The sequence below is a fragment of the Nomascus leucogenys genome, chromosome 23 (genome assembly GCF_006542625.1).
Source record: "Nomascus leucogenys isolate Asia chromosome 23, Asia_NLE_v1, whole genome shotgun sequence".
NCBI lineage: Eukaryota > Metazoa > Chordata > Mammalia > Primates > Hylobatidae > Nomascus > Nomascus leucogenys.
Window position 1 is genome coordinate 11,433,547 of NC_044403.1, and position 20,461 is coordinate 11,454,007.

General features: G+C 33.8%; 1 protein-coding gene across 1 annotated transcript in view; it reads right to left on the reverse strand.

The window, feature by feature from the left end:
* ETNK1 (ethanolamine kinase 1) overlaps positions 1 to 20,461 on the reverse strand; it is a 65,639-nt gene that overhangs the window by 9,498 nt on the left and 35,680 nt on the right. The window contains exons 4-6 of the mRNA XM_003265594.3: positions 19,790 to 19,932; positions 9,588 to 9,671; positions 7,592 to 7,752 (exon numbers count right to left, since the gene is read on the reverse strand). Coding sequence (XP_003265642.1) covers positions 7,592 to 7,752; positions 9,588 to 9,671; positions 19,790 to 19,932 — 388 coding nt within the window. The remainder of the gene's footprint in view (positions 1 to 7,591; positions 7,753 to 9,587; positions 9,672 to 19,789; positions 19,933 to 20,461) is intronic.

The following is a 20,461-nucleotide window of genomic DNA, read 5'->3' on the forward strand; positions in this document are numbered from 1 at the left end:
TTTATAGGGGGAAAAGTGATAAATTAATATATAACAGTAGATTCTAAATGGATGAGAAACAAAGGCAGAAAACAGCCCATTCATCATTTGCATTCCCCTATAATACAAGTACATCCAAAAAATAAATTCTGTAACTATACTATCTCTTTCACATTTGGAAGTTATGGATATGGAAGTCTCTCTGTTAAAGGGTATTTTAATTTCTAGACTACTTACCCCTGTTTCAAAGAAATATTCAAAGCTTTATATGGTAAATAAATAACTAAAATAAATCCCCAGGGTGGATATAATGGGGGGAAAAAAAAGAAAAGCTCCACAAAGCCATTAGGTGTACTCTGTTTGGTTTTATAATGCATATACCTACTTTTGTTTGCCACCATCTCAACATTAAACAATCAATGACAAGTGAAGTCTTATAATCTTTAGAAGTCTGTATCATGGCCTGAGCAATCAACATTTACTAACCATTTATAATATTTCAAAACATGTATGCCCTGATCTTATTATTCAGACCTGCTTTTCTTTTTATCAAAGCAGCTTCATAAACTATCTAAGAAGGAAACAGCACTTAAGATACATCCATAAGGAATAAGAGAAATCTGCCAAGAGATTCAGGGAAAAGGGCATTCCAGGTAGAAGGAATAAGCTTCTAAGTACACAGACATGAAACATCATGGAGTATGCCAGCACAAAATGACTCTGCTAGAGCAGAAGTAGGAGGTGTGAAGTAGTGGGAAATAAGAGTTTGCAGATGCTGTCATTTGGATTTCATTCTGTAGGTCACAGGGAGCCATAAAATAGAAAAGTGACACAATCTAATTAATTAAATTCTAATTACTAGAAAGGATCACTTTTTTCATATGCAGAATAAATTAAAGACAGGAAAAACAAAACAACAACAACAAAAAAAAACTGAAGGCAAAGAGACCAGTAAAGGCTAATGTTGGTAAGAGATTCAGTCCTCAATCAAAAGTCGAAAATAAAAGGAGAAGGGGCTGAAATCAAGAACATTTTAGGAACCAAGAACAGAACTTGGAAGAGGTAGATCCAAATCAGAACACTAGGGAATACTGTTAAAATGTAAGAGGGCTGGGAGAAGAGGAGGAAAGAGGAGCCAGATTAAGAGACTGAGCAAGACAGTACAAAAAGAGAATTTGTCACACAGCTTTAAAATGATGTATTCCCCCACCCTTCAAGAATATGGCCAAGTGAGGTGGCTCACACCTGTAATCCCAACACTCAGGGAGGCCGAGGTGGGTGGATCATTTGAGGTCAGGAGTTTGAAACCAGCCTAGCCGATATGGTGAAACCCCGTCTTTACCAAAAATACAAAAATTAGCTGGGTGTGGCGGCAAACGTCTGTACTCCTAGCTACTGAGGCCAGAGAACTGCTTGAACCCAGGAGGCAGAGGTTGCAGTGAGCCAAGATTGCGCCACTGCACTCAAGGCTGGGCGATAGAGACTCCATATCAAAAAAAAAAAAAAAAAAAACAAAAACAAACAAACAAAAAAAAAAACACGAATATGAGAACTATCAGATTGCATATGTAAAATGCAACTACTCCCACTCCCTAGGAGAATGCGAAGTCTCATCAGACCCTATGATGGTTAATATTAGGTGTCAACTTGATTGGATTGAGGGATGCCTAGTTGGCTAGGAAAGTATTGTTTCTGGGTGTGTCTGTGAGGGTATTGCCAGAGGAGACGACATTTGAGTCTGTGGACTGGGAGAGGAAGACCCACCCTCAATGTGGGCTGGTATCATCCAATTGGCTGCTAGCATGGCAAAAACAAAGCAGGCAGAAGAAGGTAGGATAACTTTGCTTGCTGGGTTTTCTGGCTTCCTTCTTTTTCCCCATGTTGGATGCTTCCTCCTGCTCCTCCTGCCCTTGGACATCAGAATCCAAGTTCTTCAGCATTTGGACACTTGGACTTACGCCAGTGGTTTGCCAGGGGGCTCTTGGGCCTTTGGCCACAGATGGAAGGCAGCACTGTCGGCTCTTCTGGTTTTGAGGCTTTCAAACTTGTACTGAGCCACTACTGGCTTCTTTCTTCCTCAGCGTGCAGACGGCCTATTGTGAGACTTCACCTTGTGATCAGGTGAGCCAATTCTCCCTAATAAACTTCCTTCCACATATACACATATCCTATTAGTTCTGTCCCTCTGGAGAACGCTAATACAAACTCCATATGTGAGTACTTGGGGTGAACTCCTTCTCCTCTTGGGAATGTTACATTACACTTTCTCAGACCCCATGTGAATAACTGACCTTAACTAGTGGACTTCAAAATACATATAAACCTAACAGTTTGACACTCTGAACACTTAGTCTGTGACAGACTGCACTCTGTCAGCTACTTCTCCAAAAGCAGAGTTCAGGCCTCTCTAGGCCTTGGAGCTTTGAAGTCTTGTCATCACAACACTGACGTCCAACTTCTTGTGTCCAGGAACTTCAAGTGTTTTCATGGATCTCTCCTATGTTGGTCAAGCCCGAGAAACTAATCGTAAAAAGGTACAGCTCAATCCTCTCCTGCTTTCATCCTAATTGGACTAGACTTTTAACAATTTGGAACTCACTCATTATGTAGTTAATGTCCCTCATCTATTGAGTATATTCCCTGTGAGATGTGTTCAGGTTGTTTTTCCTCTCTTTAAGCATTGTGAACCTAAGGGGAAAAAATAATCTTTGTATGGCAATAAAGTGTGTAATTCATGAAACTAGACTTTGATCATTTCCTTATTTTCACCATACGTAAAACTACCACAAAAGTCAACAAGAGAACATTTTTTAAATCAATGGTAAATACTGTCAAATGCTACTGACAGATCAAGTAAGATAAGGACTGAAAAATTTACACTGGACTTGGCAATTATGTCATGATTGGTAAGCCTTACCTGATTTCCTTTTTATAGTAGTGAGGGAAAAGGCAGATTGCAGTGTCTGAGAAATGCATGAAGGATAAGGGAGTAAGACTGAGGGTTTCCTTTTATTTCACATTGCAATCACAATTACTGATTCATTCAAATGCTTGAGGTGTGAGAATCACATACTTAATAAACAGTCGGAGGAAATTAAGAGTTGGTAAGAAAGGAAGGTAAATGGCTAGCTAAAAAGAAGCTACAGAAAGTCCTGAAAAAGAAAAGAAGATATGTCCAAAGAAGATAGCAACAGAGGCCCTGATGCAAGAAAGTTGTGACATCCCAGAAGGGCAGGAAAAGCACACAACAGACAATCAGCAAAATTCTGATAAAATAAGAACAGGAATCAAAACAAAAACTGACTTGATAAATAAAGGGCTTTTCAAAATCTCCTTAAGCTGAAAAGCAACTTCAGCGAAGTCTCAGGAAAAAAAATCAATTTACAGAAATCACAAGCATTCCTATACACCAATAACAGACAGAGAGCCAAATCATAAGTGAACTCCCATTCACAATTGCTGCAAAGAGAATTAAATGCCCAGGAATACAACGTACAAGGGATGTGAAAGACCTCTTCAAGGAGAATTACAAACCACTGATCAATGAAATAAGAGGACATACATAAAGGGAAAAACATTCCATGCTCATGAATAGGAAGAATAAACATCGTGAAAATGGCAATAGTGCCCAAAGTAATTTATAGATTCAATGCTATTCCCATCAAGCTTCCACTGACTTTCTTCATAGAATTACAGAAAACTACTTTAAATTTCATATGGAACCAAAAAAGACCCTGCATAGCCAGGACAATCCTAAGCAAAAAGAACAAAGCTGGAGACATCATGCTACCTGACTTCAAACTATACTACAAGGCTACAGTAATCAAAACAGCATGGTACTGCTACCAAAACAGATATATAGGTCAATGGAACAGAGGCCTCAGAAATAACACCACACATCTACAACCATCTGATCTTTGACAAACCTGAGAAAAACAAGAAATGGGGAAAAAATTCCCTATTTAATAAATGGTGTTGGGAAAACTGGCTAGCCATATGCAGAAAACTGAAACTGGACCCTTCCTTACACCTTATACAAAAATTAACTCAAGATGGATTAAAGACTTAAACGTAAGACCTAAAACCATAAAAACCCTAGAAGAAAACCTAGGCAATACCATTCAGGACACAGGCATGGGCAAAGACTTCATGACTACAAACAACAAAAGCAATGGAATATTAGGTTGATTCTGAAATTCATTAAATTTGGTTTTGGCAACCAAAGCCAAAACCAAAGCCAAAGCTGTAAGAGGATCTAATTAAACTAAAGAGCTTCTGCACAGCAAAAGAAACTATCATCAGAGTGAACAGGCAACCTACAGAATGGGAGAAAATTTTTGCAATCTATCCATCTGACAAAGGGCTAATATCCAGAATCTACAAGGAACTTAAACAAATTTAAAAGAAAAAAACAACCCCATCAAAATGTAGGCAAAGGATATGAACAGACGCTTCTCAAAAGAGGACATTTATACAGTCAACAAACATATGAAAAAAAGCTCATCATCACTGGTCATTAGAGAAATGCAAATCAAAACCACAATGAGATAGATACCATTTCACGCCAGTTAAAATGGTGATCATTAAAAAGTCAGAAAACGACAGATGCTGCAGAGGATGTGGAGAAACAGAAATGCTTTTACGCTCTTGGTGGGAGTGTAAATTAGTTCAATCATTGTGGAAGACAGTGTGGCAATTCCTCAAGAATCCAGAACCAGAAATACCATTTGACCCAGGAATCCCATTACTGGGTATATACCCAAAGGATTACAAATCATTCTAATATAAAGACACATGCACACGTATGTTTATTGAGGCACTATTCACAATAGCAAAGACCTGGAACCAACCCAAATGCCCATCAATGATAGACTGGATAAAGAAAATGTGGCACATATACACCATGGAATACTAAGCAGCCATCAAAAAGGATGAGTTCATGTCCTTTGCAGAACATGGATGAAGCTGAAAACCATCATTCTCAACAAACTAATACAGGACAGAAAACCAAACACCACATTTTCTCACTCATAAGTGGGAGCTGAATAATGAGAGCACATGGACACAGGGAGGGGAACATCACACACTGGGGCCTGTCAGTGGGTGGGGGCTAGGGAAGGGACAGCATTAGAAGAAATACCTAATGTGCATGACAGGTTGATGGGTGCAGCAAACCACCATGGCACATGCATACCTATGTAACAAACCTGCACGTTCTGCACGTGTACCCCAGAACTTAAAGTATAATACTAAAAAATTTTTTAAATTGAAATAAATAAAGGGCTTTTAATGTTTCTTAATGAGGAAGAACTAGAAATTGGTATCAGAATCTCAGAGTATAACACTTACTATATGCCCTTATGAAAAAACTTAGTATATGTAAGTTCAGAGGACATATTAAATTATTCAGAAATGTTATTTAAAAGGTACTGAAGTTTTATGTCTCTATTAATGGTCCTTTATCTTTTTTTCAATCAGACCTTCTACTGAATGTATGACATTTATTAATATATCTGTTGTTCATTTCATGAAGATATTCTTTTTCATTTTAAATCAGAGTAAGTAAGTTTCCTTCTAATTCCAATTTACTAATAATTTTACACCGAAATGGGTGTTATGGCTGGGCACAGGGCTCATGCCTGTAGTCCCAATACCCTGGGAGGCTGAGGCTGGAGGACTGCTTGAGGCCAGGAGTTCAAGACCAGCCTGAGCAACATAGCAAGACCTTGCCTCTCCAAAAAGTTTAAAAAAATCAGCCAGGCATGGTGGCGTGTACCTGTAGTCCTAGCTACTTGGGAGGCTGAGTTGGGAGAACCCCTTGTGCTCAGGAGTTTGAGGTTGCAGTGAGCTATGATCGTACCACTGCATTCCAGCCTGCATGACAGAGCAAGACCTTGTATCTAATAAAAAATAGGTCTGGCATGATGGCTCATACCTACAAATTCCCAGCACTTTGGGAGGCTGAGCCGGGAAGAATCACTTAGGCCCAGGAGTTCAAGATCAGCCTGGGCAATATAGAGAGACCTCATCTCCACAAAAAAATTAAAAAATTAGCCAGGCATGGTGACACTTGCTACTCGGAAAGCTCAAGTGGGAGGACTGCTTAAGCCCAGGAGGTTGAGGCTGCAATGAGCTGTGATCATATCAGTATACTCCAGGCCTGGATGACAGAGCAAAGACTGTCTCAAAATAAAAATAAAAGTAAATATTAAAATAAAATCAATTTAAAAAGAAATGAGTGTCAACTTTTACCACCAAAAGAATTATTCTATACATCTTATTTGGCCTTCTAAATTACAAGCATTTAAAACAATGCATTTTTTTTTATTTTTCCAATCTACTGACCTAGAATAACAATAAGTACTTAGTATCTGATTGATGAATATTTATAAACAATTCATCAAATCAGAAGCAAAGGTATTTTTCAATGCCATGTACGGATACAGTCACAGCATCCCCCAAAAATGTTAAATGTCATCAAAAGTTTGCAAGGAAATCCAAGTCAGCTTTCTAATAGCAAACAATGGGATTGATGGTTAAGAATTGATGAGCTATGTGTACTTTACGTGGAAATTAACTAATTCAGTGCATAAATGGAATATTAGGTTGATTCTGAAATTCATTAAATCACCGAATGAGAAAGAAAACCCTACATTCTCTAAGATCATGCTTAAGTACAATAAATAGAAAAGCAGGCATCCTAGGACCAGCTGTACAGCATGTAATTAATTGAACCAGTAATTGTACTGAAAATAGATAAAAGAACAGCAGGTAAAGGAACATTTCAGGACACCTTCTTACTTGGGATGTATTCTGAGTAACTCTGGGCATATGGTACTTTTAAGACTATAAAAATGGTATACCTGTATACCACTAGGGTCTATCTGTACAGACAACATAACAAGTATTTCCCATTTCAACTATACAAAATTATATTAAAACTAAAAAGCAGCAGCTAAAACAGCTTTGGCTTATTATTCCATTTAATTATCTAACACCTTAGTTGAAAGATCATTCTAATGTATCATACTATTCTCAAAAGATAATGAGCTAATTTTTAAAATATAAATGCATGTAAAGAGAAGTAGGTCTTAATAATAAAGCTTTAAGACACCAATAAAGCTGGAAATAACTGCTTATCAAATGAAGGTCAAGAAGACAAAACACTGGATAAGTCATAAAAAACATAATCCTACAGGTTCTTCCAACCTACTTTTATCACATAAGATCTAACCATAAAATGTGTTGTAGAAAAGCTCCTCTCCTGTAAAATTTGACTTTGATGTAAAGAAAGGAATAGACTAAGAAATTGTTTTATGCATCAATCCTAACCCTAATAAGAATCTACTCATTAAACAAATAATTACTTTGTACCTATCATATGGCCAGGCATTGTTCTAGGGGATGGGGATATAGCAGGAAATGAAACAAAATTTTTGTCCTTAAAACCAATGCAATGGGGTAATGCATACTGTAAATGGTCATGTATTTTCATTATTTTGAACAAAAATTCACAAAACATAAAATAGGAAATTGTCTAAGATGACGAAAATTTAGAAGCATTTTAAATTACAGTAAGAACCTTTCATTAATTGTGTACATTTAAACTTACCAATGCAAACTGATTGACTTGAATGAAGAGTATTTCTACCTCCTTTTCAGTAACTTCAGTCCCAAAGCCCTTAAATTCTTTGTAGGCTTCAAGGTAAGCACGCAGCCACTGACTCTGTAGTTCTCTATCTGGATACAGACTATAGTCTACATCACTCACACCTTTAGAAGAAAAAAAAAATACACTCAAAAATTTTAAAACATAAACTCTTCTGCATACCTTAATAATCCCTAAAACCACCATTTTTTCATAAAAAATGAAAAGTTCCATTTTGGCTGGAATACTGCATGTTAAGTAAATAGCATTTGTTAAAATAATAAACCAATCATTCTGTATTTCAGCTTAAACGCTAAGGCACATTACTGTTGATCACCAAATCAATTCTCATAGCTTCAATTTTTCCTCAAAGTGTGTAGCTTGAACCAGGTGCATCACAAACCCAAACTATGCATTTTAGGAAGCAACCCAGGAAATTCTTAAGCATGCTGACATTTGGAGCACTACCTCAAAGTGTGGCTATAAAACTTTTTAAACCATGACTCATGGTAAGAATACTTTTTTTTTTGGAGACGGAATCTCATTCAGTCACCCAGGCTGGAGTGCAGTGGCATGAGTTCGGCTCACTGCAACCAAGAATACATTTTCTTTGAGACCTTATACACAGAACCAGCTGATACTAAATTTCACAAAACAGTATTTATCCCAACAACATTTTCCAACTCTGAGATTTTGTTTCTCTTTTCCATTCCTTGCAAAAAAAAAAAAAAAAGTCATTACCCCACAAATTTAATTTCATGATCTATAGTTTGGAAAATACTAACCAGGAAGACAAAGTTCATACTATTTTGTCATCCAAGGTTCTTTAGAAGTTGGTCTAAATCTACCTCACTACTCCTATATCTTTGTAGTCTCCTTCATGAATTTTATATCCTATAAAAGTAAGTAGTTCATCTTAAAGTTTTTTCCCCTTTCCTTCTCTTTAGTGTGCACATCCAACCTCTCCCTAACTCGCAAGGTTTAGCTCACCTTTTTTGTCCACCAAATCATTAGAAAATCACTGGAGCTTTCTAGTTCATATCCACAGCAGTCACCGTCTATATTACTAACATGGTAATATTTTATTATATGCACAGCTAGTTCCCCTTCCATAGATGAGATACGTAAAAATATGTACAGCTTATATGTATATAATAAGCTTGGTAGTCCAAAATAACTGGAAACATCAAATTAAAATTTTTTCCCAGAGTATTTCCCAGTCTGGTAATCTGAAGTATATAAAAATATATAAATACATAAATTTATACAAATATAAATTCAACAATAAAAAATTCCTACTAGATATAAGCCATTCAGGGTTATGTTCTAATCTTTAGTTTTTAGAGCATTTCACGTTTCTAAATAAACAGTGATAAAATGGATTTTAAATTCTTCCCACTTACATTTTAAAAACTAGTAATTTTAATTTAAGTAATTATAAATTAACAGGGATAAAAATAAGCAACTTTTCAATATTTATACACAAAGTCAAAAAAGGTTATTGAACTTTTTAGTGAACTAATATTCCAAAAGCCTCAGTTTACAATGGAAACAGTAAAGGCTTTTTAAATGCTTAAAAATTAGCTTCAAATCTTAGTTCTCTCTATTTTACTGTGACCTTGGTGAATTTCTTTCCTGATAGGTAAACGGCAAGTATTACCTTGTAGGGCTGCTGTGGAGAAAAAAATGAGGTAAGATTTATGAAGCACCTTATGCTATGTCTGGTCTCAACAGAAGCCACAATCATTATTTTTCTTCTATCTATTACTTTCTGATAGCAATTAAGGAAGAAATTTTGGTCATCTCTGCTTTCCGCCAGTGATAAACAAAAGCAAAGAAAAACGGTCAACAACACGTGGGAAAACGTTGCTCCTGCTCATGGTTTATCTACTTTAAAAAAAGAACAAAATATTCTGAAAATATCGTTTCAAAGCTAAATAAGTTACTCCATTAGTTATACCTGCAAATTCATTGAAATGATTTCCAATATCATATGCTAGGTAGTTGTATCCAGAATATTCATAATCAATGAACTGTACATCACCTATGTGAGACACAAAAACAAAGACATTAAGAAATCACATATAAGATCAGAAAATCCCTATGCTATTTGTAATTAAATAGCTTCCAATATTTTGTCTCATTGTACGTGCTTGATTACATGCACTTCTGAGACAATACAGGGTAAGGGGCTGTGAATTTTATGGCAATGAGCTTTACAAAATTCAAATTATGTCTCTTGGTCAACAGCTTCTTTGTAAACACTAATGTCCACTTTTTTAAAGAAAAATGAAAAGACAGTCATTCTCCAAGTTTAAGCAAAAGCAAAATACATCTTTTGCCACATGGGGGCATCAGTTACTTAAAAATTCAAGTTTAATTAGAAACATAATTTTTATCTTTGGAAATTGCTAATAATCTGTGTAATTTTAACAAAAACTTTATCTATGATACTCCAACAGTAAACTGACAAGCTTGTCTACATATGGAAAATATAAACTTTTAAAGACCTGAATTCTGTAAATCTTGCAATAATGCTATACTTGCTGAGCAATGTAAGATCACTAACAAGAAGTTAGTTGCTATCATACGCTTATACTTTCCTGTAATACTACCTAACTAAGGTTTCCATATCTGAGCTGCATTAAGGTGCATTAAGGTAGTGGTTTTACCTTATAAAAAGCAAAAGTATGGTTTCTTTTAACGTTTATAAGTGTGAGAAATTTTCACATAAGCTAAATAGATGCCTATTCTAAATTACTGCTCCATATATAGGCATGTCATTATAACTCTCCAAAGATAATCTAGTTCTTTCATACTACTACTCAGGAACTTTTAACTTTTGAGTAATGAATATTATAAAGGATTTGCCTTAACAAAGATATAGGTTCTATATTCAAGAGAAAAAGCAAAACAGAGAGAGAGAAACCTTAAAAAATATATATATCAATGTGGGTCACTGTCTTCACCAGGGATCACAACTCAAAGGCTTACAGGGGCGTGGAGTTAAAATGGATATATGAACAGAGATGGCTGTAAGAATATAGAAAATGTTTAACATCTGCATAGTTACACTGTCTTTTAATCATCAGGCTTAGGTAGGAGAACAAATTCTCGGTCTTTACACATTGTTATTTATTTCCCAAATAAGAACAGCTTTTGAATTATAATACGTTGATATACATTTGTAAGTTTAATTTTGGGAAGTATTTGATCATATTCAAACACAAAGAAAAACAAAATTATATGACAAAAAATGTCATGGCAAATAGTGTTTTACATAAAAGCAAAAATTTTTTTAATATAATTGTATTTAATATATAATTCTAAACTTAAATATGTCACATCTAGAATAAGTGAGAATAATCAATGTTATAACCCAGTTATTAAAATGTAATGTGTATTATTATAATAAATATAAGATTTAAAAATATTGGTGACAATAAATCATGGCAATTCAACTACCTCGAGTATTATATATTTTTTTCTCTTTTTGTTTTTTGTAGAGACGGGGTCTTGCTATGTTGCCCAGGCTGGTATTGAACTCCTGGCCTGAAGTGATCCTCCTGCCTTGTATACTTGAATTCACAGAATATTATTCCACAAAAAGTCTTAGAGTTAACCAAATCATTTTACTAAACTGCAGAATGGGAAGTAGAAACATGTTTTAAAGTTTCTTTTCTAGGAATCATTGGGAGTAGGAGAGGGAATCATTGGGAGTAGGAGAGTGAAGACAACCATCATGATAAAATACTCACAGGCATGAAAATAAAATGAAATAAAACCATGAAGAAATCTCATTTTCAAAAATAATGACCAGGGAAATTACAAATGTCATATGAAAAGGAGATACTAAGTAGTAAAATGTGATCCAAATTAAAATATGCCTACAGAGAAAAAATATATATGTAAATAATGCATGGGGGGAAGGATGAATGGAAATAAACCAAAATGTTTAAACTATTAACAGGTGATAGACAAGTGACTTTTTTCTTTTATTTTTGTTATTTTAAAATTTACGTACGATAAGTAATAGAAATAAATTAGAAGAAAAAAGTTATTTTAAAAGAGAATAAGATGAATTCCCTATACAAAACTATCAATAAAAAGAATAAAACACAATGATTTCAGAGATGTCTATCCACCAGCCTTCAGAAACTCAGGATACAAGATTCACTAAGTTGTACAACTGAGCTAACCTAACAGTTTTAATATATAATTTTTTAAATCTGCAGCTGTTGATAGCTTTAGCTCTTTAAAAACAAAGTCTTGTAGAGCTCATATTAACTGTTACATGCCAATAAAAATACACAGCCCAGTCCTGAAGCTTACTTTTGCCACATAAACATAAGCTTCAATTTCAATTTTCAAAATTATATTTAGAATTTGGCAAATACAGTTAAAATGGCAGGTAAAACATGCCTGCTTGTAGAGTAAATACAATTTAATTAAAGCATAGCACATTTTAACAAAAGTTAAAATCTGTTTCACTATGAAAATTTTAGCAATGACTTTTTGTAGTAACATTAATTAATTAAAACTAGCCTTTATTTTTAAATGCTATGTTGAGTTTATAAATAATGAAATTTTAAAAATAAGAAAATGAAGCTAACAAGATACAGATGAGGCTGTTACCAGGCTCCGTGCATGTGAACAAGTGATGCGATAAACCTCCAGTCAGTGCGTTTAAGAAGCACGGGGTGCGCCGCCACATGGCAGCAACAATGGCATACCTAATCTGTAGCAGATGAAGAAAATTTGGCAAACTCACATTGTACAAGACACAAAGCTTAAAAGGAAAAAAATTTAAAAAAAAATCTGCATTAACTATTCTTTTTCAAACTATTGCAAACAAAGTGGAACTCAACCTTAAATTTAATCTTCTGCAACAAAGTAAAATTTAAAAAGCCAACTTCCCTTAGTTAGGGTGCCAGAAAAATCAAATTACTGGAAAATGCTTTCCTAACAACAGAAAATATACTTTTTCCTTCTATAAATTTAACTTCTGATTTCTAAAATTTCCCTTTATTTAAACGAATATCCACATCAGCATTAATAATTAACTAGCTCATATAGCATGATCATCTTGTCAGTTCTTTAAGACATGAATTTTTAATTGGGGTTTCAAGGATGAAAAGACAATTAGAATATTCCCTAAAATTTTATGTGTATGTGCACTTTCTTAGGAAGAGATTCTCAATTTTTCAGATTCTCAAGGGACCCCTGACCTTTAAAAAGTAAAGAACTACTACTTTAAGGGCTAAGAGTGTTATTTTATTTATCTTTATGTAATTATCACAATGACAAGCACATAATGGGTAACGTATATGATTCATGGATAAAACTACAATTTAAATTTTCCAAACCTACATTTTGTCTTTTATTACTTTATTTCTTGCATATCTTTATCAGAGTAATCAAATCCCCACACTATTGGTTAAACTGTTCAAATCTTAGTATACTAAAAACAGTCTGCCAATTTTTAAAGTACTTTAAAACCAAAAAATAATAATGTATTACCCAAGGCTATATAATTATCACATGACATGTTTGTCTGAATTCCTTTATTTTGTTGTTAGGAGAAAGGAATAAAAATGAAAAGCAAAATAGTCAATATGAGAACCTGAAAAATCTTTCCAACTCACCCTACTTGCTCTGCAATGTTAGGCAGGTTCAAAGAGAACAATACGAAAAGTAACTATAATCCTACTATTGTTAGCAAAATGTTTTCTATTTTATACAGAAAAAGACAGGGAGTATTCTCGTCTGAAACACTTTCCCTTCAGTCCTCAGGCTGGTGTCCTGTAGCACTCTGTACCCCTTCACCAGAGCACTCATCATTCTAAATGTAAGTATCTGTTCAGTGATTGGACTCCTCCGCTACAAGATACACAGCCTCCTGGAGGGGCAGTAGGGTCCCTTTCCTCTTTCATCCTGCAATCCACAGAGCAATCCCTAGGATACAGGAAATATTTAAATGCTAGTAGAAAAAATAGAAGTTTGCAGAAAATGCTGACACACAATAACACATTTGCTGGGGGAGCGGAAAAGACAAAAAAGCATGAAAAACTGAAGAAAAAAGTGTGGTGTTTCTGACATTTTTATTCAAGTACAAGACTGAACACAGTGGGCCAGAATGCATGAATGAAAAAAAAACAAACAAACTAGTACCTATATTAGGTCACTCTTTCTTAATAACTTCAGGTTTTTACAGTTCATTTAAGTTTTTTATTATCTGACTTACAGATATTTTATTTTCTGCTAACTAGTGGTTGAGAATACAAATTAAAACAGAGTTAAGGATTAAACTACATTTAAAAACACCACCCTAAGAAAACATAGTTTACCAAACACAAAAATCAATTTGTATTTATTTAAATTTTTAAAAACTACCAAAGAAAAAACTCTTCTCAGTCATTAAAACATGAATAACATGACAACTACAAAGCTTTCTCAGGAGTAATAATAGAGTGGATAAGATTTAGAGCCAAACAAGTGACTATGGGGACTCACCCATCTTCTATTTATATTGTATAGAACTCTTAAAACAAAGCAAAATAAAACAAAACCTGATTTACTCTTTAATTCCCAGAAAAAGCTTTCCTTTTCTTCCACTCATTTGTATTTCCTTAAACAGCTGTAAATCAGCTTCTTGTATTTTGCTGACAGAGAAAATAAACAGTGATTGCCATTACTGAAATTTAAAGTTAAATATTAGGTATTTACATGAGCTTTTATGAAGAAATGGGGGACAGGAGGAGAAATGAAAGTCACCAAAAGTCATGAGACCAATAAACATTCTGAGAGAGCATCAAGACATGAGATAGAAATCTCAACAGCTTTAGTAATTTCTTGACGTCAGTAATTAAATGATTAGTTGAAATTAAAATATTAGATTTGAAGTTAGTCATAGGCAATATTACAATTTGTTCTACTTAATATAAAGTCTATTAAATTAATGATTGATTTAAAAGATGACTGATAATTCCTATAGTTCTGGAGCAAGAACTGCTGCTTTTGGTTTCCTTATTATATATCAAATTCTATCACCGTATCATTAAGTATTCTTTTCTTACCTTTTTAGGATGTCATTTCACTGAAGGCAAGGAATGGGCCGCTGCTTACCAATCACCTAATTCCTGGCACTAACTTTTCAAAAATCTTGACAGCTACCATCAACTTCAGAAAGGAAGCTCACTCTTCTCCCATGTCCTGAGTCCTGTCAACTGACATGGTGAGAGCAGGTAGAGGCAAAATTTCTTCCTGTGATGCCTATCAGTTCCAATAACATTCGCATGTAAAAATGCCTACAAACTGCAGGGTGCTCACAGTATGTGTACCTTGTGTATAAATATGTTATGTATACATATACCCATATATATATATATACACACACATTTGTAATTCTAAATTAATCTCTCAAGTTATAGTTAAGATAGAAACTGAAAGTTGCACTTAAAGACAAACTGAATTGTCACATCATATCTATCTGTTAATTAAGCCCTGTAACTACCTACTAGTAGTTACAGGACTTAACTACCTACCTTCTAGCCTATAGTAACCATTTTTCATTTTTTCAGAATCAGATACATTTTGTAAAACAAATGCTATAAACATAATACAGGATTGGTGAACCACGTACCTTCAGCCCAAATCCAATCCACCACCTATTTTTGGAAATAAAGTTTTATTGGAACACAGCTACACTCATTTAGGTATGTATTGTCTATGGCTGTGTTCATGCCTCAACACACAGCTGAAAAGTTGCAATGGAGACTATCCAGCCCACAATGCCTAAAAGTTGTACTACATAGCCCCTTACAGAAAATGTTTGCCAACCCCTGTTAGTGTAATAGCTACAACTAAGAGCTGCTAAGTCCTTGGTCCAGTGCTATATATTTTATATGCATGATCTAAAATCTTGTTAGCATCCATCTGAAGTAGATATTGTCTCTAAGTTACAAAGCAAACTAAAGTTCTAGACTATCAATAGTACAAAAACTGCCTCAAAATCTGTTAAACACAAAATTTCTAAGCCTATCTATAAAAATTACTGTGTAATTGGTCATGGGTGGGGCCCAGAAATCCAAATTTTTTCCCAAGTACCATAGGTGATTCTGATGTAAATTGTCAAGAACAGTCTGTGTTGACATAAAGACATAAAGAGATAAAATATGTCTAATACTACTTATTTCTGTAAGTAATTGGGTAGGGATCTAAACTCAAATGTGCTTAGTTCCAAAATCTATATTCTTTCTGACTTCTCTTGGTAGTAACTAAGCTATAAATGTATCTGCTTTTAAGAGTTAGAGATTTTCTAGTACAAAATCTAAGTTACTATGGTTTAAACATATACGCAGAGACATCAAGATAATCCAGTATAAATTTAAGAAATTTGCCTAAAATTTGTACTTCTGAGAAATTAGGGGTCTGAAACATACTGCAGACAAATACTGAGCTTGATGATTTCAAGGCCAGTCCCTTGGCTTTCATCCTATTAAGTTTTATCTATTGGTATCTCAAAGTTGGGTACACAATAATGAAACCTGGAGCTCAAGTCATATGAATGACTTAAGAAGTAATAACAAATCAAACATGTTTGTGAATATGCAGCTTAATCATTTATTCTATATGGAAATTATCTTAATCTCGAAAGACTCAACATGGCATTTATATGCTATAATAAGGCAACAAAAGAAGGTAAATAACTGCAGTCTGTATCTTTAATTAACCTTTCCAAAATTGCTGCCATAAGTGTTAATGCTATGCTACAATCTCAAATACATAAAATTTCTTCCTGTGATGCCTATCAGTTCCAATAACATTCACATGTAAAAATGCCTACAAATTGCAGGGTGCTCATAGTATGTGTGCCTTGTGAATAAATATGTTACTAATACATATACCCATATACATACACATTTTAATTCTAATCTAAATTAATCTCTCAAGTTATAGTTAAGATAGAAACTAAAAGTTCCACTTTTAGTGAACTGAATCGTCATATCTGTTAATTAAGTCCTATATCTACTAGTTATATGCCTGCATTTAATATGCAAACATATCTACTAGTTATATTATATGCATATTACATTATTTGCATATTAAATGCAAACATAACTAGTTTGCATATTAAATTTACTCAATATTGACTATTTCTGACTATTAAATTTATTAAATAATATAATCCATACTTTTTAAGTATAAGGCATGGCATCTTCTACCTATAGTAAACACTGAAATATGTCATATAGTTAAATTACCTTAAAACCATTAGCTCCTACTTGAAACATAATACTAAAGACTAGGTTAAGTAAGCTTCTTGTCATACTTTAGTTTTAGATTTTTATTTGAACATTCTAACCATATTTCTTAATGCTTATGTTTGAGCTAATCACATAGAAATTACTTTTTTAAACGGATACCATGGGATCAAAACTAGCCTTCCTAATGAACATTATAAAACCACTGGTAAGGAGAGAAAAAAAAAAAACAGAACATTTCTGTAACTAAGACACATACATAACCACAAAGACAAAGAAAAAACAAATGATACAAACTAGACTTCAATAAAAAAGGCAAATTCTAAAAAATGTATCAAAATAGTTCATCTGTACAGCTGTAAAATTTTTCTGTGAAAGGAAAATTAGACACAAAAGTATGATTCAAGTAACTTGGCACAAAAACAAATGACAACCTTGCATTCTTAAAGCCAAACTGAATAAAGATTTTATGTGAAAACATGGGAACTTTTCACATAACTGATCAACAGTTTAGAGATAAGTGACCATTTAAGTAAAAAGTGAAAATGTATTTTTTAATACCCAAGACAAAGTAATCTGATTTTTTTGGTCCCTTATTTTTTGGTTTTATAAACAAGTTTTGTTCTGTGAAATGAATATGCAAAAGAAACTTACAAAAATAAAAATATGAAAGTTTAAAATTATATTCTAAAGGAAATAACAGATTCTCTTTGATCAACTTGCAGTTAAAAATAAAGCTGAGTGTCCACTTCAAATGTAAGATGAAGTCCCTCACTTGAAATTCCATTATATAAAATGTGTTATTAGGTCCTGCACTGAATTTACAAGCTCATACACTGCTTTAATGCGTAACTAATGCTCTAGTCTCACAAATGGCATTGAGATTTGGTTACCAGTATATAATCTAGTGCATATGTACTATGATAATTATATATAACAGACAATAAGACATTCAAGGACACTGTCAAGTACTTAATGTTTTAGGGTACACTCGAAATTTTTAAAATCATTCCACACAAGCATTTCAAGATGATTCAAAACAAAAATGTTAGCTCAGTATGTTTTTGAAAAATAGAATCTCTAATCAACATTGAAATATCAAACATAAAAAATTCTCAAATATATTTTTGGCAATATGTGCTTAAGCCTACCACTCTTGACAGTGTACCTTTGGTTTTCTTAAAGTGAAAGTCAGCTATATCTATCAACCTTTGTATTTGAATAGTCCCGCCTTACACTCTAAGAAGGGTCATAAACAGTAATTTAATATAATTATGACCATGCTAATGTGAATTCTTAGGCTTTAGTATATTTACAACAGCACAATTTTGATTCAAAATCAGCTCTTCCAACTGTAATAACTATCTTCAAAAACTGGTTTCCAGGCCAGGCACAGTGGCTCATGCCAGTAATCCCAGCACTTTAGGAGGCCAAGGCAGGAGGACCACTTGAGGCCACAAATTCAAAACCAGCCTGGGCAACAGAGCAAGATTCCATCTCCACAAAAACAAATTCTGAAATTAGTCAAGCATGGTGGCATGTACCTGTAGTCCCAGCTACTCAGGGGACTGGGACAGGAGGACTGCTTGAGCCCAGGAGTTGAAGCTGCAGTGAGCCATGATTACACCATTGCATTCCAGGCCTGGGTGACATACTGAGATCCAGTCACTTAAAAAAAAAAAAAAAAAAAAAAAAAAAAAAAAAAAAAAGGGAAGGCCGGGCGCGGTGGCTCACGCCTGTAATCCCAGCACTTTGGGAGGCCGAGGTGGGCGGATCACCTGAGGCCAGGAGTTCGAGACCAGCCTGGCCAACATGGCGAAACTCTATCTCTTCTAAAAAAAAAAAAAAAAAAAAAAGAGAGAGAGACAAAAATTAGCCAAGCATGGTGATGTGCACCTGTAATCCCAACTATTCAGGAGGCTGAGGCAGGAGAATCACTCGAACTTGGGAGGCGGAAGTTGCAGTGAGCTGAGATTATGCCATTGCACTCCAGCCTGGGTGACAAGAGCGAAACTCTGTCTCAAAAAAGAAAAAAAAAAAAAAGGGAAAAAAACTAGTTTCCTATAAAATGAAAACACAGTTTCAAAAACACTTTTTAAGTTAGTAAGAATCCTTCAACCAAAATTTTATTTTTGAATTTCAATTTAGCATTGAAGGGCATCTATCATTTAGCAACCAAACCTCAAACCACTTTACCCAGTAATATAATACAACCAAGTGGTTCTTAAATATGAAAACAGAAATTGAATACAGTGTACAAATATGAACACAAAAACATTTCACCAAAAAGTATCAGTCTACCTCAAAAAATGTTGAAATTATTTACCAAGGTTTCTTGATTACTTTAGTAGATATAAATTTGAGCAACTACAAATAATTTCTCCTCTATCTGTAGCTCTCTCCTTAGTATCAAAATGTCTAACAAATCAACATAATAACTAGATAATAAAAAACCTGGAGACACATTTGTTTTTAATACTGTTGTCCTTCCCAACACTGTGAGACAATTTTTCTATTTATAAAGCAGTTTAATGTCAATTTGTTGATTTTCCACATCCCCCGTTACAAGCAGGTACATGTTCAACTCATGAATAACCAAGTAAGTTTTGCAATTAAATTTATAAACAAATCATTTCATCATTTTATATTTTAAAATCCCACAGAAATCACAAACTGTTTCTAACGAATTCTAAAAAATATATTTTATACAAATATAAAAAGAATATATATCCTAAATTTCACAGTTACCTTAACCTGATAAACTAAAAGAAAATCTTTAAAGGTTTCATGCACGATCTTACTCCTTGCATTTAAATTTATTTTATTGATATAGAGATAAAATGACCATTAAGAACATGAAAGAAATCAATTTTACTTACTGCTAAGGTCAAATACCTACCTTGTTTCTCATTGTAGATTATATTCTTACACAATAGGTCATTATGGCAAAGCACAACAGGTGAGCCCAGGTTGGAAAGAATCTCCTTCATCCAAGTCATCTCTTCCTGGAGAATCTGAGAGCTTGGGATATCACTTAGGAACCTTTTAGTTTTAAAAGAAGAGTTATATCTTGTGTGACTTTTTTTTCAAGTTTGATTAAGGATTAAAATCTATTTTGAATAAATCCCTTCAATTTAATCGCACATACTGCTGAATTCAAACAACAGACCAATTATTCTATTTGAAAAGTTAGAATAAAGAAAACCTATATAGTAAGTTTAGACATGAATAAAAGAAACTGAGCAGTAATTAAAATGTAGGACAAAAGTCAAAAAACTCACTAAAAACTTGGGTTTCTAAGTAATATATATAGGTAATACCTAACAATTACTAAGTACTATTCTAAGTAATTTACATTTATGTCAATTTTATAGATGACAAAACTAAGACACAAAGCATTTAATAAACAGAGGTTTAAGTATATTATTTAAAGTTACAAAAACTATTTTAAAAATTAAAAATACGTACTTCAAGATTGAAAGGGTGAATGCAATATAAATCTAAATTCTCAGAAAAGTCAAAAGATTACTGTCTACAGTTGATAAAAAGTAAAGTTATCCTTATATAATCC